This window comes from Aythya ferina, assembly GCF_964211825.1.
Source record: "Aythya ferina genome assembly, chromosome: Z".
In the NCBI taxonomy this organism is placed as follows: Eukaryota; Metazoa; Chordata; class Aves; order Anseriformes; family Anatidae; genus Aythya; species Aythya ferina.
In genome coordinates this window covers 24935246-24959999 of record NC_140299.1, presented here as the reverse complement: position 1 = coordinate 24959999, position 24754 = coordinate 24935246, and the positions used below count along the sequence as shown (strand labels likewise).

General features: G+C 38.5%; 1 protein-coding gene across 2 annotated transcripts in view; it reads right to left on the bottom strand.

The window, feature by feature from the left end:
* The window catches only part of AP3B1 (adaptor related protein complex 3 subunit beta 1), a 167218-nt gene that overhangs the window by 106234 nt on the left and 36230 nt on the right, over positions 1-24754 (bottom strand). For both annotated transcript variants that reach the window (XM_084503559.1, XM_084503558.1), the window contains exons 6-7: positions 24511-24577; positions 13630-13812 (exon numbers count right to left, since the gene is read on the bottom strand). In XM_084503559.1, the coding sequence (XP_084359685.1) occupies positions 13630-13812; positions 24511-24577 (250 nt within the window). The remainder of the gene's footprint in view (positions 1-13629; positions 13813-24510; positions 24578-24754) is intronic.

The window sequence follows — 24754 nt, the reverse complement described above, 5'->3', positions numbered from 1 at the left end:
ATCAGGAACAGTGTGACCAGCAGGGCTAGGGAGGTGATCGTCCCCCTGTACTCAGCTCTGGTGAGGCCGCACCTCGAGTACTGTGTTCAGTGTTGGGCCCCTCGCTACAAGAAGGACATCGAGGTGCTTGAGCAGGTGCAGAGAAGGGCGACGAAGCTGGTGAGGGGCCTGGAGAACAAGTCCTACAAGGAGCGGCTGAGGGAGCTGGGCTTGTTCAGCCTGGAGAAAAGGAGGCTCAGGGGTGACCTTATCTCTTCTACAGATACCTTAAAGGAGGCTGTAGCGAGGTGGGGGTTGGTCTGTTCTCCCACGTGCCTGGTGACAGGACGAGGGGGAATGGGCTAAAGTTGAGCCAGGGGAGTTTTAGGTTAGATGTTAGGAAGAACTTCTTTACTGAAAGGGTTGTTAGGCATTGGAACAGGCTGCCCAGGGAAGTGGTGGAGTCACCATCCCTGGAAGTCTTTAAAAGACGTTTAGATGTAGAGCTTAGGGATATGGTTTAGTGGGGACTGCTAGCGTTAGGTCAGAGGTTGGACTCGATGATCTTGAGGTCTCTTCCAACCTAGAAATTCTGTGATTCTGTGATAAAAGAGGCAGGAGACTGAACACAGGAACCTACAGGCTTCTTTGTGCATAAGAATAGTTTCCAATTATTTTAATTATCCCAGATAGGTACAGCAGTTACATGAAAATATCAAAACATTCAGTCACTACTGACCCCTTAAGCCTCAACCTGAACTGCAGCCAGAATAAGAAAACTCTTTTTTTTTTTTTTTTTAAGTCTGCATTTATCTGAGTAATGCAGGTTTTCTTTTGTTTATTTATTTTCTTTGAGATGCTCAAAGATTTCTGCTGTCAAAAACAAACCTCATCTTCAGTAACACTGGTACTCATATTCTGTTAAGTAGTTTGGGGTCTGGAAAAAAAAAGACAAAAGCAATCAAACCATTTCATTGTCACTGTGGCAAACACAGACTATAGCCAAGAATTCAAACCACCAAGCAAAAACCTCATCTTAGAGAACTAACTAAATTGCCTTGGTTTGGTTTTCCCAGTGAAGAACAGAGGTCCCAGAAAGGAGATCCTGCTTGCTGGTGCTAGATGAAACAACTGTAGAGCTCAGAGCCTCGTTGTTATTTCAGCTATGAGACTTTGTAGGACTCTGATTATACATAATTCTGTTCTGAATAGGTACGGAAATTAAAAGTGAATACTGGTATTACATGTAATTTCTGTGCTGCATCAATCCAAGCAGAGCCTTCCCGTATTACGGCTGTGCATAAGCACTTACACAGAGTTATAAGGAAAGGGGAAAATTCAACAAGATACACCTTCACTTTGGCAATGCTTCTGAAACACTAGGAAAATGCCAGTGGGGCTGTCACTTCCATAGGTGGTATCAGAGGTACACAGGGACAAATGGCAAACACTGCTGTCCACAGAGCAATGCGTATAGGATGCGTATTAGTTCTCCTCTAACGTGGCACACAGTTGGTAGGTTCAAGGTGGCAAGCACAAGTGAAGTCTCTTGTTATTTTAACATAACAAAGAGCATAAGACTTTTTCTAAGGCAAGAGCATCTACACTCAGCAACAGTGCTACTGGTGTCTGGGATTACAAACAGCAACCAGAACAGCATGTCCCTTACATTACATCTAAACTTTGGACTCCAAGCAGAAAAGAAAGTATGAGTAAGGTACAATGGAGAAAGCAACATTGATAATACTCTAATTAGCAACAGCATGGAACTGAAAATAAGACTCTTGTCTTGGAAGATGAAAGTATCACTGTTTTAACTGATAGCATTGAATCAACAATCATCACCTTCCACAAACAATTTACCAAACCCTATTTTCACCAATCCTCAGTCTCAATAATGCACCTAAACTAAGCTGTGGGAGACACTTCTTTAAGTTTCCTTGAAGAAATGCCAGATATTGCTGGCACTAAAACTATATTTCCCCAGATTCCTGATTTGACCTCAAACTGATGGCAGCTACTATGTACTAGCAGCAGTATCAGGAAAATGGAAGAAGTAAATAGGGGGTGAGGTGGGGGAAGGGTTGTAGAAAAAGCACTCTGATCTTTTTTGACATGGAACAATCACAGAATTATTGAGATTGGAAGGAACCTCTAGAGGTCATTTGATCCAACCCCCTTTTAAAGCAGGGACACAAACAGCAGGTTGCCCAGGTCCATGTCCAGGCACCTTCTGAAAATCTCCAAGGCAGACTCCACAACATTCCTGGGCAACCTGTGCCAGTGCTTTGTCACCCACACAGCACAGAAGTACTTCCTGCTGTTCAGGGGGAACCTCCTGTGCTCCAGTTTGTGCCCATTGCCCCTTGTCCTGGCACTGGACACCACTGAAAAGAGCCCGGCTCCGTCCTCTTTGCACCACCCTTCGGGTATTTGCATACACGAACCTCCTCTTCTCCAGGCTGAACAGTCCCAGCTCTCTCAGCCTCTCCTCACAGGAGACATGTTCCAGTCCCTTCTTCATTTTTGTAGTGCTCTGTGGGACCCTTTCCAGTATGTCCAGGTCTGTCTCGTACCAGGGGCCCAGAACTGGACACAGCACTCCGGGTGCAGCCTCAGCAGCCCTGAGCAGAGGGGCAGGATCACCTCGCCTGACTGCTGGCGATACTTTGCCTAATGCAGCCAATACCGTCAGCCTTCTTAGCAGCAGGGGCCCATCGCTGGCTCACGTTCAGCTTGGTGCTCACCAGCAACCACAGGTCTGTTCCTGCAGAGCTGCTCTCCAGATGGGTGGCCCCCAGCCTGTCCTGGTGCCTGGGGTGGTTCCTCCCCGGAGGCAGCCCTCTGCACTTGTTGAACTTCATGGGATTCTTGTCAGCCCACCTCTCCGGCCTGTGGAGGTCCCTCTGGATGGCAGTACAGCCTTCTGGAGAATCAGCTACTCCCCCTGGCTTCATGTCATCCACAAATGTACTGAGGGCGCACTCTACCCCACTGTCCAGCTCATTACTGAAGATGTTAAACAGGACTGGACCCAGTGGTGACCCCTGGGGTACGCTGCTCATTTCTGGCCTCCAACCACTTTGCACCACCGAGCACTACCCTCGAGGCCCAGCTGTTCAACCAGGTGTTGATCCACCACACTGCTCATCCAGCCCATGCTTCAGCAGCTTCCCTCGGAGGATCTTACGGGGGACAGTGTCAGATTTCTTCGTGGAGTCTAGGAAGACAATACTGATGGTTCCTCCTTTATCCATCAGGCTGGTGATTTCATTACAGAAGCTCATCAGGTTGGCCAGGCAGGACTTGCACTTGGTGAATCCACGCTGACTACTCCTGGTGATTCTCCTCTGCCTCCATTCACTGTTTGATCACTTTCCCGGGGATGGAGAGAAGGCTGCACAGCCTGTACTTCCCCGTGTACTCCTTCTTGCCCTTTCTGAAATAGGAGTGACATTCACTCTCTTCCAGTCTTCAGGCACTTCTCACAGTTGCCACAATAGTGCAGAGATTATAGAGTGGCTTCACAGTGACATTTGCCAGCTCTCTCAGCACTCATAGGTGCATCCCATAGGTGCCTATGAACTTGGGTATGTCCAGTGTGTTCAAGTATTGCCTAACCTGATCATCTTCTGCGAAAGGTACATCTTCTTTGCTACAGCCATTCAACCTGGCCTCCGGGACCTGGGATTCCTGAAGGACAATCTTGCTGGTAAAGACTTAGGCAAAGAAGGCATTCTGTACCTCAGCCTTTTCACTGTAACCAGGTCTCCCGTTTCTTGAAAGAGATGGCCTACATCTTCCCTCATTTTCGTTCTGTCATTGAGGTACCTGTAGAAGCCCTTTTTGTTGTCCTTGCTGTCCTTGGCCTGATTCAATGCTGTCTAGGCTTTAGCTCTCCTAATTTGACCCGTAGACTCTCAGACAATGACTCTGTATTCCTCCCAGGTTACTGTCCTTGCTTCCACTCTCTTTAGATTTCCTTTTTGTGTTTGAATTTGGCCAGGAGTTCCTTTATCATCCATGTATCCATCCACCCACCATCATTTTTGCATGACTTCCTCTTTGTTGGGATGCATCTCTCCTGAGCTTGGAGGAGGTGATCCTTGACTATTAACCAGCTTTCTTGGGCCCCTTCTCTTCCCCCCAGAGCTTTATCCCACAGTATTCTACAGAGAAGATCCTTGAAGAGGCCAATCTGCTCTCCCGAAGTCCAGGGCTGTGAGCTTGCTGTACTCCCTCCTCACTGCCCTAATGATATTTAACTCCAACATTTCATGGTCACTACAGCCAAGGCTGCCTTTGACTTATGTATTCCTAATAAGCACCTCCTTGTTGATGAGAAGGAGGTCCAGCATAGCTCCTCTCCTCATTGTCTCCACTATCACTTGGAGAAGGAAGTTATCATAAATGCATTCCAGGAACCTCCCAGATTACCTATGTCCCACTATGTTATCCATCCAGCAGATGTCAGGGTAGTTGAAGTCCCCCATGAATACCACGATTTGTGAACATGAGGCTGCTTCCTATCTATAGAGGACTTCATCTGCTTGGTCTTCCTGGTCAGGTGGCCTGTAGCAGACCTACACTATAACATCACCTTTCCTTTAATCCTGTCTCTGTCAGCTCTCTGTCAGCTCCTCATCCATCCCCAGGCAGAGCTTCATGCACTCCAGCTGTTCATTGACATAGAGGATGACACCCCCTCCTTGTCTCTGATGACTGTCCTTCCTGAAGAGCCTGCATCCTTCTACTTATTACAACACTCCAGAGATAGTATGAGGGTTCAAGGAGTAAATCAAAGTGTTCCCACACTTTCTCTTGTCCTTCCAAACAGTTTAGAAGCAGTTTCACAGCAATCAGCTGTGAAACCAACTAAGTCCCTAAAAGGCTGCTGTTGTTTTGAAAAGCATGTTTCATTTTCTCCAGGATCAGTAAAATGATCATGCTCACAAAGTGGTCATAGAATCACTAGAACTGATTATAAACAGAGAAACAGAAAACACTAGCATTCCAGGCTAGGATTTGAGAATGGACTCTGTGTGTTCCACATCTGCTGTGACTTATTCAATCCAGTAGCAAAGTGAGTATTTCAGAGCCAGAGAACGTATATAATTTATTTTTTAACATTATTCCAGACTCTCAGTTTAAGGACATCTTCATAATGTATTAACAGCTTAAATGAAGAAACTGCCAGGTAACAAGTTCCATTAGCCTGTTGTTAAAGTCACTAAGTAAATAAGATAACATTTAACTGAGCTCTTGCTTGAAATTGCATTCAGTGTGACATTAAAGTTGAGAATGTGCCTTCCATTTAGTAAAGCATATTACCCGAATGCTACAATTACCTCCAAAGAGAGTTTCATGCATCCACAAACTCAGAGTTAAAGTAAAACTTCATGGAAAACTGAAGCACGAACACTCACTATCTGCCCATTCTACTACCCTAACTTTGCCTTGTATTCAAAATCCATTCAAATATTTGCATTCCTAGACTAAGTATAACTGATTTTAAAGCTTTAGATCTCTATTTCTCTCCTCAGAGACATAAATACATTCACAGCTTTGATTCATGCAGAATCTTTTGTGATATGATTTTTGCTATGTTTCTGTGCCCCTTCCAATGTTTATAAGAACTGCTCTCAAAAGAGTTTGGGATAAGCTGACTTTGGAAGTTAAGAACAGTTTGGGGACTATTTATCAGTCAATGAATTCAACTGCAATGTCAAAAACACATTGATCAAGCAAGAGCAGCAGTCCACTTGCTGTATCATGAACACGACCCTTGGAAAAGGGTAATGGAAGAAAAGGTATAGAAAAGTTTCTGCTAAAGGATTAATAATGTATCCAAAATAGATCTCAAATTTGTGTGTGAAGATGCCTACCTAAATCCTTCCACATTTAAAACACGTGTTTCAGAACACTAGAAAAGATCTATTTGGAGTCTCAGTGCAAAATCAAACTAATTCTCAAACTGCTCAGAAAGTCAATCAGATGAATGGTAAGTTTCAAATCGACCTCTGTCAGACAGATTAGCAGACCGAAACCAAACATACTTGATAGTAATCTAATGCTGGCAGAACTATCCATCTACTCCACAAACGGAGGTCCTTGAATTACAGATTAAAGCTCGACGTAAAGAATTGCCAGTGGTATAAAAAAGGCACAAAGGTAAAAATATCTGAGAAATGAAAAGCATAACCAACATAACCTGCAGCCTGGCAGGAGAAAAGACATAAAAGGCGCAAAGCCAAGGTTTCCACAGAAATCTGCAGGTTTGTCTGACTTTTTAACTAGTTGTGTAATAAAGGTTCATGCTGCTGTGAGGAGAGTTAAGTCCTGAAAGCATGGGCCCTTCAGAAGATACAAAACAACTGAAGATTATACAGGGCATCCTATGGCATTAGATCAACACCAGACCCTTACATAAATGAAACACATACTGGTTTCTGTGAAACTTGAAAGGCTTCAGATACTTCCTCTTCAGCAAGATAAAGTTACTGAGGCCAATTGTTAAACTCTTTTCCTACTTAAACACACCTGTTGAATCTTTTATCATTATATTGGAGAACATCTAAGTTTATACCACCTAACAAACTTTTGCCGACACTCATGTGTCCTTAGTCCTTGGAAAGGAATGGACTGGGGATTACAAAACAGGTGAGAAAAACTGGATCACAGTACCAAGATAAAGTTTAGAGCTATGGTTATGAACTGTCAATGGACAGAAAGCAGAAGGAGACTTCACTGCCACCAGACCAGAACAGCATGCTTTGTTTGGTCCATAACTACATGTGTTTTCAGCTTTAAGAAACAAAGTTGCTTTAAAAGGAATTAGACAATTTCAGAAACTTAATTTCTGTCTTTACCACAAACAGAATCTAAAAAGATTCCAGTAATGAAGTAGTGGTCCAGGAGATGACCTTTATTCCTTTATCCTATCAATAAAGTATTCATAAGGAGGCTTCCTGATGAAATACAGAGTAATTGGACTGGACGACGTATGTCTGTTACACCCTTTTAAATTAAGCTCAAATAGACTGAACACTTTGCATCCAAAAGTCAGCAAACACACAATGCACTGTTTAGGTAGCATGACATAGAAGTAGTAATATGTAGAATATATTATTTATATAAAATATTCTTATAAAGTTATCATACTACCCAAACACTGCCTCTATCACTCCATGAGGGACACCTGTTGCTACTATACAAATCATAGAAGTGTATACATATTTTCATTTAGGTGAAGTATTATGGAATGACCCAAAAAGTTCACAAGATCATCATTAAATTACTCTGACATGTTTGATACTTTAATTTTTACTTCAATTACAACCACAGTCTGTTCATTACCATTGGGACAGGTCAAAGAAAACCTGAGTTTTCAGTTGGATATGTATAACTATGCAGATTTGAAACTACTAAAACAGACTTAGACACTACAGCACTCGTTCCTGAGGAATATTTTCATTTTATAACTCTATTCAAACAAGTGTGTTAGAATTATACTTGTAGTGTAACCGATTAGTACATTTGTATGAAGGACAATACATAATTCCAATAAATTACAATGGAAATTGATACTTCAGTTTGTATTATTTAGAGAAAAGGTATCATATTCTAGCCAAACAAGATTTCATGCTTCCTTGCACAGAATATCTGGATTTTTAAAGTTTGCTTATTTGAAGAGACAAATATGGTTTCAGCTAACAGATACTGAAGTGACTATTAATGGTTGTTGTGACAAACTGAACAAATATTTGGGTCACATTAGGAATTATATTTTCTGATTCTAACCCTCACTCTATAAACTTCATACTGGGCTAATACAGTCAGATGATGCTGAAAACCAACCTACTTTTCAAATGCAAGCATCTGCCAGGGAATAAGAATCCCCCAAAAAGGGTTTACACTGTACGTGCCATTGACATTTCTTATCAGATTTTCCATAAAACAATGACCAATACAGTCTCAATGATCTTTTAAGATCTTTACCAACAGGTACCAGAAAGAGGCAGATGGAGAACCTTAAGCTAAAAATGAAGGATAAAATAGGCAAAAGTAGTTATCAAAGAAGAAAACCTTTCCTTTATTTTCTTGGCTTCATTGTGTTCATACCTGTAGGTATTCTTTCCTGTTTCCAGGGTACTGACCAAAGCACTGAATTCATGAAAGACGTAACATGCTCAGAAATAATGTGAATGTTTTCTTACGTACTTATGTGCCTTCCGGATGCCACATATTCATAAATTCTGTTCTGGGCACCTACCCATGTGACGTTCTTTGTCTAGGATATTAGGTGACCTTTTCATAGACATATCAAGGTTTTCTCAGGACATACAGAAAAGTTGCAAAATATGCTTTCTTAGCTTTCTCTTTGCAAAAATAAAACTTTGTTTAATTTTTCTTCTATATGAAAAAGACCTGTTTGATTGCCAAGAGGAAACTAGTCTTCTGAGACTGCACATTTCTCACTGTATATAATGTCAGGTACAATTCTTGATTGGTTATGACATATCTCTAAATGACCATAAGGAACAATAAGTACTTTATCCAAAAGTTCAAATTATCTTGGATCAACCATTTCTTTGAGAGTGTATTCACAAGTTTGTTTGTTTATGGTTGGAAAAATGCCAGACAAGAAGAAACTGTGATAACTTAGTTCTGAACCTGAACAGCAGCAACACCTGTTTTTCCATCAGAACAAATATGCCACTAATTTTTGATGTGTGAGTATCACTGAAACAAATCAACAGATGTTTTCAGCTCAATTGCCTGCTTATGTATTAGGATGAGAATTCTGTAATACTGGATTTAATACCCACTGATGGTGTTTAGACCATTTAGGATTTAATATCCGCTGACGTTGGGTAGACTTCCTTGTGAGGACAGCAGACTTGCATCTTTCAGGCTGCCAGTCTAAGAACAGGTAGATTGGTATAGTCATCATTACAATTCTGTTCAGGCTAAAGATCTCTGAAATCCTTCCTCATCCCTAATTTGTTTATAATTCAGGATATGTGAAGACTACAACTCCTAAGGCAAGTAATACCCTTCCCTTAGCTGTATCCCCAAAGTAACTGACAACTACATCATTTTCTTTGTGGTCCACTTATGCAATCCTGTGGAAGAACACTGTTATACTGTTGCTTGGCAGTCAGTATATAAGTAAGTGCTTGATAGCTTGATGAGATAGCATTTACTGCTTCTTCAGGTACTTACACAGATTAAACTGAAAACCTTAACCACATTAAAACACGAACACCTCTAAAGCATTTAAACAAATTTATGCATTACAAGTTCCGCTTTAAATTTTGAACTTATATTTAAAAAGGGGAACTTTTAATCAGTATCAAAGGCAGATGGTATCTTTTCCCTTTAAATTATCCTTTTCACCTTTGCTACCTCTCCATTCTCCTTTTGCACTTTCATCCATTCTTGTACATTTTCAGAGAGAACATAAAGACACAGCTGTACCAGAAAGTACTCTCCTACCACGTAGAGGCATGCTCCTTACCATGAAAAAGCTACCATTCTCCACTTCTCTTTACAAAGCCACTGATATTTACAGGAGATTTTGTTCAAATACCTTGCTATCTTATCTGGAAGAAAGAGCTTTTTGTTTTTTAAAATAAATTAATATAAAAACGTGAAGCAGTTATCCAGCATAGAAGAAATCAGTCCAAACAGTTCAGGATAAAGTAGTAATTAAATGACCTTAGACTGAAAAGTTTCAAAAGAACCTTAAGGTCGTACCTAGTTTAATGTTTAAGTGACAAATACTGGTATTTGCCTGCCTTACAACAAATGCCAAAGTTCTTACTACACACCATACTAAAAACCATGAAAAATAAGCTTATTTGAAATCCAACAGGGTCTTGGCATAAGAAACCTGTATCTATAGTGAAATCTGCTTCCTAAGTTCAGTTTCCTGATGGACTGGAAGCTCAGAAGTCACAGAATCATTCAGGTTGGAAAAGACCTCTAAGATACTCTAGTCCAACCTTTAACCTAGTACTGAAGTCCAGTGTTACAGAAAATTTTTTAAATATTAAACATTATGACATTTTGCCCAAGGAAAACACACACACAATCTTTTTTTTTTTTTGCAAGGATAATGAAGATAGTCTACACCCCACAAATTAAACATGAGAAAATTAATTTCCTTCCCCCTATATCAATCCAATTAACCTTCAGTGATGAAAAAGTCACATTAAAAACAAAAACATATATTTAACAAAGCAAGAAGAGATTCTATGTTAAACATGCAAATCAGAGTTTAAAACAAACATAAGAAGTCACAGTAACATTCAATTATTTTGTCAGAGCCGTAAATGATTACTTTATTTTTCTTTCATCTTTTACTTTTTTGTTCTTCAGGACCCAGGCTGTTTTCCATGATCAACGGTTTCAGCTATACACATTGAAAAAGTTGCTATTTTTCTCCTAAAAGTCTTCATTTTCTAAGGTCATTTTCTTTAGGCTGTATTCCCATTCCGTACCACCCAAATGTCAATCTCAACTTTTAAGCATTTGAATTGATCAATGCTTCAATAATTTAATAAGTATTTATAATTCCAAAAATGTAAACTTGCAACATGCTTCTCATAACTTGTCGTTTATAAATAACTTCACTAATTGAAGTCCATTTTCTTCCACCAATCTTAGTGGAACACCAAGGAAGATTATTTCCGTAACCTGTAATTGTCCAAAATGAAGCTGAGCAGCTTTGAGAGTATGATTTTGTTGTTGTTAATGTTTTCTTTCTTTCTTTCCCTCGCCCCACAAGAGGCTAGAGCTACATTTTGTTGTCTACAATGACTGTCAAAATTTCTGACCAACTCCACTGTTTTTAGAAAACAGCCTCCAAAACGGCACACACATTCAGCAGTGGAGAGTTGAATCAAGTCACTGCCTCCTGTAATCCTTGTCTCCCTGCTGAAACAGGGATGGCTGCTCAGTTTGAAAATTGTTTCCTGAACTGATAGATTGCAACTCAACAGTTTTGTGCAAACCATAGCTTCTTTGTTTTAAACATCTTCATATATTAAGCTGTAAGTTGCAATGCTTCAGGAGCTGTTTACAAACAACTCAGCAGTTCCAATAACTTCTGGGAAAGGTGTTGGGCAAAAAATTCAAGCTGGAATACATTTCAGTGTAATCTGGTATCAAATATGTCACTGCACAGAAAATGGCTGAAATTGTTCTGTCCAATTTTTTCTGGGCAGAATTTCTCATTCCACAATAAGTGTTTTGCTGTCATGTAATTTAATCCTTCTTAAAGCTGGATACTATTCATTTGAAAAAAAAAGGTTATTCATAAACATATAAATACTTCAAAACCAGCCTGTAAGTATTCTGAGACTAACAGAATAAGACAAAGATATTCTTCTTCACAGTACTCGTGACCAGAACAAAAAATCTCAACCAACCAAGAAGCTAAAAATAGGAATATAAAACTAAGTATTCTCAGTTAATCAGTAACTCAATTAAGAGTCCTGCAATAGTTTCAAACATTTTGCTCAAAAATGGATTTTTCTGCCTAACTAGTAATTTTTCAGAATTTTTCTTTAGGGTTCTAAACACATACAAAATCAAAATGTTAAACAGTTACTTGTTGAAAATTAGCTTAACTTGAACAAAAGAAGCATATGTTTCTTAAAAAGTAAGGCAAATTTTAGTGAATAAAAATGCAAATATGCATTTTAGCAGTCTTGAATTTATTAATCTGATAGGTTTAATTTCCATTTTCCTGCATCAGCTTTATTTATAAAGTGTCGTGCCCTATAAATGTGCTGTTATTTTCTATAGTCAAGCACCCTCTTAACAAATCTTCTCATTAATATGTAAATTTAAAGTCAATCGGTCTTCTCCCTGACAGCGCTATGAATTCCTAGTGCACTGTATAATCGGCTTTGACTTGGCATCCACTATTTATCATCAAAGATGTCAGTTAGAAAAATTATGGAAAGTACACTGCAATTGATATGACTGCAATCTACTTTGTCAACACTTAATTGTTCCTCAAATCGTACATTTACATATAAACAGCCTAAATACTGATCCATAATGATGCAAATAAACTAAATTAAAAATCTCTTCTACTGCACAAGATGCCCGGTTGTATGATGTGTTCATTTAAGAACCTATTGACAAAGGCATGCATTTCAACTAGCCCCAGAAAAAAATAAATAAATCTGCTAATTTAATTGCTGAATAGGTAGACAAACTAAATTTTACACTGAAGCTCATGAAAGTGGAAACAAAGTATTATTAATACTATACCACTGATGAACAACTTTAGGTTGATACCGGCCGGACTGTTACATGAACCTTTTAAATTTGTATAGCAGAAGTCACAGCAGTAACTGTCATTCAGCCAGTCTCAGTGAAAAATGTACATTACAGTGAGAAAGAAATCTAATACTATCAAGACCTCCAAGCTCAGTCCAAGACAGGTCATCCCCTTCTTTTCTTCCTTTATCCAATCACAAACTGAAGTTGGATGAAGCCAATTGTGAAACTGTATCTTTAGGTAAAGTAAATTACTGATTTTGATTCTTCTTAAAAATTGAAGTTCAGAGGGTGAAGAATGCAAGTAGCTTTCTTACAACAAGCAACATACAATAAATATTCTGTCTCATTATATAAAAGGCTTTCCTTATTTTAAGCAATTTTATGGAAAGAAACATTCTTACAACAGAATTTTAACCTGAAATGAAATCAAATGATGTAACTTTCTCTAGGTTCTGGGATCATTTTATATTCATTACACTTTGGTACACCAAACATCCTTTTATGTGACTGTACAAAGTCCATCTCCAACTACTATTGCAAAACAGTATACAGATCAATGAATATGTACATCTTTAAACAAGAATTACTTTCAAATTAGGTGGTAAAACTTAACAGCAGTAACACCCCAAGTCTGTATAATAAATACAAACAAACAGAGTTGTGGAGCAGTTTTATAATATTTTTTCCAGAAGTATTCTTTTAATTTAAACTGTTACTTAGAATTAAAACCGTACTGAAACCAATGTCAATTGCATTAACTTCTTAAGCTCTTTGATTCTGTTGCTACAAGTGGTAGGATTTTTATTTGGTATATTCTTTTTTCTAAATTTTAAGGATATACTTATAATTTATTACAAAATAAATATGTCACAATATTTACAGTACACATTTCAAGAGCAAACATGTAAGTCTCCACATAGCCTCTGAGATTATTAAATTTCTTTGCTAAGCTCTGCTAGAGTTCAGTATGCTGTGGCACTGGGTATTCAAATTCACAACGAAAGTAGAATCTATCCAGTTTCGGGGCAGAATGGCAAACCTTTTTAATGCTGACTCACATAAAATTACCTACAGCACAGAACTATGCCACTTAAAGAACCACAGAAAGCCAAGTCCCTTCTGCTAATGGGGTACATTAAAACAGGTGAGAGCCTACAAAAAGAATTTTCACACTATGAAGGGTGGAAGCCATGTATTAGTGAAGTCTTAAAGAGTTAAGGCTTATTCATTTGATTTCCATTTTTGTTAAAGCCTGCATAAAAAACACATCTTAAAAAATAAGCGTAAACAAAATAGGAAATAATTCAGAACTCAAGCACACAATAATAATTAAAAGACTTGCAAACTTACCGTTTTCCATGGGCTTACGAACTGTGTACGTGCATATCGAGTTAACATGTGGATTATAACAACTTGGCCCCATTCTTCCACATCAACCAACAAGTTACAGAGCTTTCTGTAGTTTTTGTGGATCAGATCTATTCTATCTGGACACACTTCCTCAAATGCCATCACGACGCTCCCAGCTACCAGCTAGAAAACAAAATATAAACCAGAAGGTCAGTGTTCCCTCTACAGCTCATCCACAAATCAGAATCAGAATTAATACTAGAAATTCTCAGCATTTTAAGATACGTTAAATTTTAAATTGTTTCTATTCAAGGAAAACAAACATGAGTAACAAAACCCCAAAGTCCAAAGAAATGGTATCTTATTTAGAATAGAATTGGGGTAAGTTTATTAGAGCAAACATTTACCGTTTCTATTAGACACATAAATCTTAGCTCTCAGCCCTGAAGACACAGTGCAATGTAAGCACATTTTTTTTTTCTTCTTACAGTTATAGTTTCTAAATAAATTATCAGGGAACTTGCAATTAACTCAGAAATAACAGGACACAGCAACAAAGCATAATACAGCAATGTACCCGACAAGGTCTATTTGGATTCTCTTATCAACACTGGCATGATCAAACTAAAGACGAGCTGGGGTAAGTTTCCCAGCACTACTGGGATCTAAACTCCTCTCGTTATGACTATATTAACTGTAATATGAAATTTCATCGTTAGCATTTCATGAATACACTGTGCAAAAAAGGCACAAAAATTAGCAATACAATTCAGAGGATATATTAACACTTTTTCTCAAAGAGCACAAGCAGAATTTCTGCATGTTGTTCACCTTTTTTTCTTCTTTTACTAGTTCTGAAGTTACAGAAATGGATCATTTATGTCTTGTTATGACCTCATATCTTTTTGATCCCATAAGAAATTAATCTTTATATATACAGAGATCCTCCTACAGACTATGATTATAAAATCAGCTTTGCTTTCATGAGAAAATGAAATACATTCCCAACATTCTAACACTTCAAGGCTTATTCAAACCTCCTGATGGGATTTTTTCTTCTAAATATAAAGAAAGAAACCTTTCTTGGGATAACTGTTTAAATTCTGGCAGCAAGTTACTATAACTGTGAGTAAACGAAAAAAGCTGACAATGCATAGTAAGGACATGTCATTGTGTGCCTAGAATTATTGTTCTAATGCTTTAATTAAGATTTGTTTCGTGTCAAAGTACATGTTAAGTCAAGTAACTAGAACGATGAGACTTTATATGAAGCAGCTGATATGTATGCAGTTAGCATGCATGCAGTATAGCCTTCTGGCAGCAAATTAATGTCATATTCTATCTGAGCACTGGGGATCTGCATTTCAACCTCTAAAATTTCCCCAATGACTTAAAGTAAGCAATTAAATAGGAGTGCAGTTTATTGAAATGGTACTTTTTGAGAAATATTAAATACAATGATATTCATATGCTACATTTTTCTCCCTGTATTTGGCTGACATTTGGTTTATTAGTATGCGCCCAACATTACAATTGAAAGAAAACAGCTCAGAATATAGTCTTGCTATTATGCTAAACAAGATTCAGGCTCTGTGGGGATTTTATGAATTACCAATAAGAATAAACGTGAAGTTGCATTTATTGTCTTCAGCCCCATCCACATACTTATACCTGCAGGCCTCAACAAGCATACAATTCATTCCAGGGTGTAAAATTTGATTATTTCATACAGCTAAATAAGACACATACAACACCTAAAATAATTTCGTAATTTTTGCTCTATCACAAAAACAATAGGTCATTGCTGTTGATTTACTACACTTTCTTCTTAACAGATTGCTGCATTAAGCTGTTCTGTCATTAAAAACTGCTGACAGTTTATGTTTACGTGTGGTTCCAAAGCTCAGCAGAATACAATGGTCAGCTCCATGCAAACCACTATCAGTCCTGAGTTATGTTCAGTTAGGCCGGATGAGCAAGGCAAAGGGAGGAAAGAGTCATATGTTAAAACCTGCTTTCCTGCAAGTGATTTCATTACAATGCAAAACCATAAAGTTAAGACCAAGTTGCAGAAGACAGTGTGAAGGCTGCGAAGTTTTAGAAGAAACAGATGACACTTGAGACCACATACTTTTTTTGTCACTATCCCATTGACTTTATTATGGATATTCTATACCTCCACACTACAGCATAGTAGTGTCTCTTGACAGGTTTGAAATATGAGAAAAGGAGGCAGAGAAGAAAGGAGAGAGATGCATGCATGCATACACACACAGATTTATGACTATAAAAATAGTTGCAGACTAGTATTTAAACCATTTAGGTTCATAGGTGAAGGACGATACAGATGGTGGTGTCTGACTGCAGTTCTGGCATGGATACATTTGCCTATTAACTGCTACTAGTACTGTACAAGCATTATGTTGTATTTCCCTTTTGTTTAGATAATACTTTGAAAACTGACAGAAAATAATTCATTTAACAGTAATTTTGACTTTTTAAAACTGAGCACATATTCATAGAATGGGTATCTAAAACAGATTCCTAAAACAATTTAAACCAAGCTGCTTTACTAAAAGACTGAGCATATATACATTCTCTCTTTCTCAAAAAAAAGTGAACATTCCATACTTGGTGGTTGCTGACCACCAGCCAGATCTTCAGAACTACAGACTTGTTAGTCCCTTTGGAATTCACAAGATAGAAGAAAGTTTTAAAATTTATTCTGGGGCATAGAGGTGACACAGAACTAATCTGTATCTTCCTTCTGCAAAAGAGTGGGAGCAGGGGCAGTGAAGGGAATGCTCTGAGTCATCTCATCTGAACAGCACAGTATTTTAAAAAGTTACTGTGATCAAAACACAACTTGATACAAAGAAATAGCCAACCATATTGAAATACAGAAATTTTAAATAATTACTTATTTCAATTTGCGTTAGTAACCTTCTTAATTTTACAGTGAGAATGCTGACACTTGTGAACACTTGAAAATATTAACAAAAATTTGAACATAGGCTATGTATTACAAGGGGTGCACAAGACGAACAGTAATTTTATTCCTGTAGCAAGTCCCTAGTTTTACAAGGTAATACAGGAATTGCCATATACCACATGACTTAAGATCATGCCTCCCCCCCCCCCCCGCTGCAACATTCTAACATTCTCCAAAATCAAGCTTTTCATCTGGGGGGGAGGATGTATAACAGTCTCAAAATGCATTGGCAACAAGGATTTATCTGAGATTTCCTAATGCTTTCTTAATATGAGACCATTTTCTACTTGATACTGTTCCCCCTATAGTACGATCCCACTATACATCTAAACATCAGATGAACAGCTAATAATGTTTGTTTATTAAATGCTCAACATTCCATAAAAATATTTAGAATTAAAACAAAATGATCCAATCAGAATATAAAACCAAAAAATATTGGTTTCCAAAAAACAGTCAGTTAATTTCCATCTTACTATGTCAATAGTAGCTTTTTGTGTAAGGAGAAAATATAAATCACTCCAACAAAACTAGCAATGAGCTCATCAAATTCAAATGCTGCTTTCCATTTATGTATTTTTTATATTAAAGCAATAAACATGGTTCATTTGTCTTCCACTGGTTGCCACATTTTTCTGTGCTGTTGCTATGAACTTCAGCCATTAGCTGTGCTCCAAGGTAAACTACATGAACCATCAACAAAAGTGACACCCAATCTATGGAGTTCATATTTTCTCCAGATTATCTATGCTAGTTGACAAGCTGGTAATGAAAAAAATCACACTAAGCAAATGGTTCCTCTAATAACAATAAATTTTCTATAAAATTATGAAGGGTACAAAACGTTTCCTTGCATCTATTTTGTCATGAATTCTAATTAACGCTGCGAAAACCTGAGAGTGCTGGGTCATCACAAGAAGTGCATCGAGGTTTGATTGATAATACAGTGCAAGTTGGCCTATGCTGCCAAGATTTCTCTCTCTTAAATTAATGGCCACCCCACCTGCCCTAATCATACAGCCCAAATGATATTCCCCTTCTTATTTCAATTTTCTGAAGGCAAGGAAACTGGAAAAGATCAGTCATTTATCTTCTAATAGTGGGATAATAGATCTATCACAATAAAACATCTGCACAAACTCAGTAATTTTTTTCCACAGAAGTGAAGCTTTTACCAACATTACATCAATAAGAAAACAATGTCTTAGACATATATTTTGTTTTTAAACCAAAACATTAACTTATTAACAGAAGCCTATTGTTGAATAGAAGAAAGCCCAGTGTTTTTTCCCCCTCATTATACCCAAAGAGACTGCTTTAGTTTAAAAGATCAAGAATACTCATTGCAAAGACATCACCAATTCCTAGGATCATTTTTTAATGTTAGCACTATCAGTCCTGAGTTACGTTCAGTTAGGCCAGATGAGCTGGGGAGGAGAAGGCAAAGGGAGGAAAGAGTCATGTTAGAATCCACCTGCAGCACAGCAAGTTTGCCAGGATGCAAAACTCCACACAGTAATTAGAAGGAAATCTTAATGGCTCAAGAGTGGTCTGTCCCCACTTGCCCAAAGATGAGCCGGTGTGGAAGAAGACCGGCCTGGCTGAACAGAGAGTTGTGGCTTGAGCTTGGAGAAAAACGAGGGTTTATAATCTTTGGAAAAGAGGGCAGGCCACTCAGGACGGCTATAAGGATGTTATGAGGCTGTGCAGGGACAAAATTAGAAAGGCCAAAGCTCATTCGAAGCTCAATCTGGCTACTGCCATTAAAGACAACAAAAAGTATTTTTACAAATACATCAACACAAAATGGAGGACTAAGGAGAATCTCCAGCCATTACTGGATGTGGGGGGAAACTTGATGAATGGTTCATGGAGCATGTGCCAGGGAAGCTCATGGAGCAGATTATCTTGAGTGTCATCATGCAGCACTTGCAGGGGAAGCAGGCGATCAGGCCCGGTCAGCATGGGTTTATGAAAGGCAGGTCCTGTTTGACGAACCTGATCTCCTTCTACGACAAAGTGACACGCTGGGCAGATGAGGGAAAGGCTGTGGATGTGGTCTACCTTGACTTCAGTAAAGCTTTTGACACTGTTCCCCACAACATTCTCCTCAAGAAACTGGCTGCTCTTGGCTTGGACTGGCGCACGCTTTGTTGGGTTAGAAACTGGCTGGATAGCCAGGCCCAAAGAGTCGTGGTGAATGGAGTCAAGTCCAGTTGGAGGCCAGTCACTAGTGGCGTCCCCCAGGGCTCGGTGCTGGGGCCGGTCCTCTTTAATATCTTCATCGATGATCTGGACGAGGGCATCGAGTGCACCCTCAGTAAGTTTGCAGATGACACCAAGTTAGGTGCGTGTGTCGATCTGCTCGAGGGTAGGAAGGCTCTGCAGGAGGATCTGGATAGGCTGGACCGATGGGCTGAGGTCAACTGCATGAAGTTCAACAAGGCCAAGTGCCGGGTCCTGCACCTGGGGCGCAATAACCCCAAGCAGAGCTACAGGCTGGGAGAGGAATGGTTGGAGAGCTGCCAGGCAGAGAAGGACCTGAGAGTATTGGTGGATAGTCGGCTGAATATGAGCCAGCAGTGTGCTCAGGTGGCCAAGAAGGCCAACAGCATCCTGGCTTGTACAAGAAGCAGTGTGGCCAGCAGGGACAGGGAAGCGATTGTCCCCCTGTATTTGGCTCTGGTGAGGCCGCACCTCGAGTACTGTGTTCAGTGTTGGGCCCCTTGCTACAGGAAGGACATCGAGGTGCTTAAGGCAACAAAGCTGGTGAGGGGTCTGGAGAACAAGTCCTATGAGGAGCAGCTGAGGGAGATGGGATTGTTCAGCCTGGAGAAGAAGAGGCTCAGGGGCAACCTTATTACTCTCTAGAGGTACCTTAAAGGAGGCTGTAGCGAGGTGGGGGTTGGTCTGTTCTCCCATGTGCCTGGTGACAGGACGAGGGGGAACAGGCTAAAGTTGCGCCAGGGGTGTTTTAGGTTGGATATTAGGAAGAACTTCTTTACCGAAAGGGTTGTGGGGTATTGGAATGGGCTGCCCAGGGAAGTGGTGGAGTCACCATCCCTGGAGGTCTTTAAAAGACGTTTAGATGTAGATGTAGAGCTTAGTGATATGTTTAGATGTAGAGTTTAGTGATAATGGTTTAGTGGAGGACGTGTTGGTGTTAGGTCAGAGGTTGGACTTGATGATCTTGAGGTTTCTTCCAACCTAGACAATTCTGTGATTGTGTAATTTGTTTAGCCATCATATGGTAATCATGGTTAACTTGGTACTTTTTGTAATGTATATTAACTGAGTTTGGCTTTTAACTGAATGTTGGTGTTAAATCATTTAAAAAGCAGAATGATGTTTCATTTGTCACTAGAAATTTTAATGACTTGTTGGGGTAAGCATCTCTCTCATTTCATGTTTTGCTTACTTCAGCTTATATTAAAACTTACTACTGATTGAGACCTAACAAATGAACACATGTTGTAGTGTCTGATAAAACAGTTTAATTTTACTGTAGTAAAATTCCTATCTAGACAGTTTCTTGCTATTTAAAATGTAAAATGACTCCAACTAATTTAAATGTTTTACCTTTTCTATGCAACATAAACTACATTAATAATGCACAATAGCATGTTCTCTTCCAATAAATTTGTTTTACATTAAATGTAGAGTTATCTATATTTAGTAGGTATTCTACCTCATTTTAAAATAGAGATTATGTTACTAAGACTCAAAAATACTGTGAGAGTTCAAGTGGTTATAGAAAAGAAACCAAGTAAAAATTTGTAATTATAGAGAATTTTCAAGAATTACTTGAACAATAAATACTCAACTGTAATATACGTCATTAATGATAAAAGCTACACTCCCCCTCCAATCATATCTAAAAGGAATGGAAAAAGAACAAAAATTAAGAATTACATGCTAGATTTCCCCCGTCCAAATATCATATACAGCAAGCATGATGCTTATTTGAAGATTATTGGCGTTTAGTACACAGAAATGCCAGAAGTAACCAGATACTTTGATGTGAGGACTATGACATACTTACATTGGGGGAAAAATGAAAAAGCTGAGAATCAATACTGTTCTACAGTTTCCAAATTCACTAGGATTCTCCCACTCTGGTAAAGACACTATCTAACTAAATAGTACTGTGAACCTGAACTACTGGCACTAGGTTAAAACTACAAGGAGGTGATAACTAATGCTGATACTAAGGGAACAGCTTCTGTGCACTTGCATTGCAGGAATCCAAAGACTAGCATGAAGTAAACACATGGTTTGAGTTCCACATTACTACCCTTCAAATTTCAAGCCAACTCACTATTAAACAGTCAATGGAAGCTGAAAAAAATAAAAATAAGAATAAAAAGAAAAATAGCATTCATCAAGCAGATGGATTTCATATGGCTATAGTGAAATGCTGTTGTTCTACAGCTCAGCCCATTTCTAGAATTCCTGTGAAAACAAACCTGGTATTTTTCTTCATGAAAGTTTTTAGAAACTTTAGTTTGCAGTCTTTGCTTATCTGTGTAGGACACTTTTTGTTTTGTTTTGTTTTTTCTTGTACATAAAGTATAGGAAATGTAGTTTTCCTTACAAAACACAAAAAGGTGTTGATTCAAATTTATATAAACATCAAAGAAGAGCGTAAATAAGGCATAGTAGCCTAAGTAAGAAAGACTAAGTATCCTATGTAAGCTCGTGTAGTCTACATATGAATACCTGCACATAGGGACCACCACCTGGACTGGAGTGCATCCTCAACAAATTTGAGGATGACTCTAAACTGTGAGGTGCTGTTGACTCCCTGGAGGGATGAGAAGATTTGCAGAGGGATTGAGATAGATTGGAGCATTGGACTATCATCAACAGCATTCCTATCAGTGTTCAGGAGATATTTGGACAATACTCTCAATAATAAGCCCTGTTTTTTGTTTAGCCCTGAAGAGGTCAGACAGCTGGACTAGATCTTTGAATGTCCCTTCCAACTGAACTATTCTATTCCATTCTACCTGTACAATGGCTGCATCTTTTCTACTCTAAAAAGCTAGAAGTAGCTTAAAATGGCAAAACTGTTTCCTGCACTGAGTGAATTGCTGTGTTCTCTAACTGGAGAGAAAAGATGAGAACTTATTCAGACCAGTTATCTGGTAACAAAACACTTATGCATTTTATGCTTTTTGTTAGAAAATTTGGAGGCTTCCTGGGAACATTCAGTGGAACACGACCAAAAATGACTACTAAAACTGGAGCTTTACTGTGCTAGATTGGTCTTCCCAAAGAAACTATCAAGCAAGTAAACAGAGACAGATCCATTTTATACCACAATAGGCTGTGGAGCCTGGGATGAAGCACTGTATATTACAATGCAGTTTTGATTCAAAGCCCCAAAAAGAGATTTGTATTGTTCCATTTCAGAATTCTTCTTAGTCCTTCTTGAACAAGTAAAATTTCTGAAGCTGAAATGTCTCAGCCCAAAATCAGGCCTTGCTAAGGAACAGACCAACAGGAATAGAGGGAGAAAAACACTTCAGCAGGTTAACTGTATTATGTTTCCAGTGCTTTTCTGAAAAGGTCTAGAAGACCAAGATCTAGACCATCATTATTATGTTCTTGAATGTGCTGGGGTAAAAAATAGCTTAACTATAGCTATTGCTTCAGCTGCTATTCTCATACACTATGTTCATTATACATTGCCACGAAGGCATCAGAATAATGGCATATACTACGCAATGAGAATTAACTTCCTCTGTAAGCATCTCCAAGTGCCACAATTAACACTGGGAAAAAGAAGATCCTAACCAACCCTGTATTTTTTTCCTCTAACGTTTTGAAAATATAGATGCATAAAGGACTACTTGTTGGATAACTTGCCTTCTACCTTAAGGAATAAGGACTAGGGAACAGAGTGAAAATTCAAGGATTTCATTTTCCTGCCATGAGCAATAAAAAGAAACAAAGATGGCTCCTCTGTCCTTTATGCTCCACAGGTATAAAGAATCTAATCTCACATTCACAGATTGCATGCACACCAAGAGCATGAACCACAAAAACAAAATACACGAAGAACCACTGGGGGGCAACTCCACAGAAGCACAAAGGCCTCTGACAAATGAGTACAGGTCAAGTGCGGATGCAGTCAGGAGAACTAACTAACTGATTTACTGTCTGCTGAGCCATTAAGCTCTGACACTTTCCTTCAGCAACCCTTCAGTGGAAGTTGTGAGATGCCTATTAGAGATTGACACCATTTACGTCCTGGACATCTGGACTGTACTGGAATAACAGACAATATATTCCTGTACATTTCATTAGTAATAGAGGAAAATGTTAGATGTAAATAGTAAAATTAAAGTTAAAACAAAGAACAGCAAGCAAGCGGCTAATAGTAGCTGAAGCAACACACTCTCTGGTACCTAGCAATACTTGCCTTTAGTCAAAAAATATGACATTTGCTACATTACTCATTTTAGCAAAAATAAGAGAAATGTTTTATTTTACGTCTCTATCTTATATTTGAAGTTCATCTTCTGACTCATCACTCAATTACCTGACTTAAACTTGTGAAAATTTATTGTAGTGGGTACAGAAAGAGAAGTATTAGAAATGTGGACACCTGACCTCACAATATGAGACATCCAGGAGTTCACATAGAAGACTTATACATGTATGTATTATAGGGCAGGCAAAATATAAAGGGGGTGTTAAATCTACAGAAATTATAACAGGACACCAGTTTTACTTAACAAGTGGGAAGAGGAACTATTTGCAAGAACAACTAGTGTTCATCAAATATTATTGTTTAACAGCTGCACACACTACAAGGCAGATGAACTTCAACAGGTATACTATGCATTATACAGAATCAATGTATTTTTAAAATATCACAAGCAAATAGAAATGATCTAGCTAACATCTAAATGAAGAAGTGTTTATACAGAGACACTTATATGCTTACCTGTGTCATTACTTAACTTTCATTTTCAAAATCAAGTTTAAAAAAGCATACACAAAAAACACACTAACCAAACAGGTGAAGAATACCTATGATGCAAGCAAAATTACCTGTCTTACAGGTGGAGATAATCAGTATTAAATACACAGTATCCTGCATATACATACAGTAATGCTTATATTTTGAAGCATATTGTTATGGTTTAACCCAGCAGGTAGCTAAGTACTGCACAGATGTTCAATCACTTCCCCCTGCCCAACAGTGGGATGGGGGAGAGAATCAAAAAAAGTAGAAACTCACAGGTTAAGATAACAACAGCTTAAAAGGACAGAAAGCAAAGGAAAATAATAATAATGATGATAGAAGAATATACAAAGCAATTGATGCACAATGAAATTCGTCACCATCCGCTGACTGATGCCCATGCAGGCCTTGAGCAGCAGAATCCCCACTCCAGCCAAACCCCCAATTTGGCTGAACATGATTCCACATAGTATGGGATATCCCTTGGTCAGACTGGATCAGCTGTCTCGGCTGTGTTCCCCTCTCAGTTCCTTGTGTACCCCTATCAAGGGCTAGCAGGCCAGCATGAGAAGCTGAAAAGTCCTTGAGTTGGTGTAAGCTCTGCTTAGCAACAGCTAAAGTATTGGTGTGTTGTTAACACTTTTCTCATTCAAAATCCAGAACACCATATCAGCTATGAAGAAAATCAACCCTATCCCACCCAAAACCAGGATACATAAAAACACATTATTAAGACTTAAAGAAGTAGAAACCACAGGCTATCATTCAACAGTTTGTAACACAATTCTTTAAATACATATATTTTATATTAAGTGTGTATATATATATATATATACACACACACATACACACACACTTAAATGGAGGGAGAGAGGGAGAGAGTATTTATGTAATAGCAACATTTGGCTCTTACCGTACTTCTATCCTTCAAAAGCTTTTCTATCACTTCAATTAACATTTCTTTTTGCTCTGGATCAAGACTAGAAGGAAAAATGAAAACTTTTTACATATTTGGTCAGAGATATGAAAAATTTTTTAAGTTTAGGTTTGTTGTCCTCAGACACAAGCTAGGAACCAGAAGTGTTAAAGAAACTACTTCCAGAAAAATCAAGTATTCCAAAGAAATGATTTTAAAATACCTTGACTGAGAGGAGTTC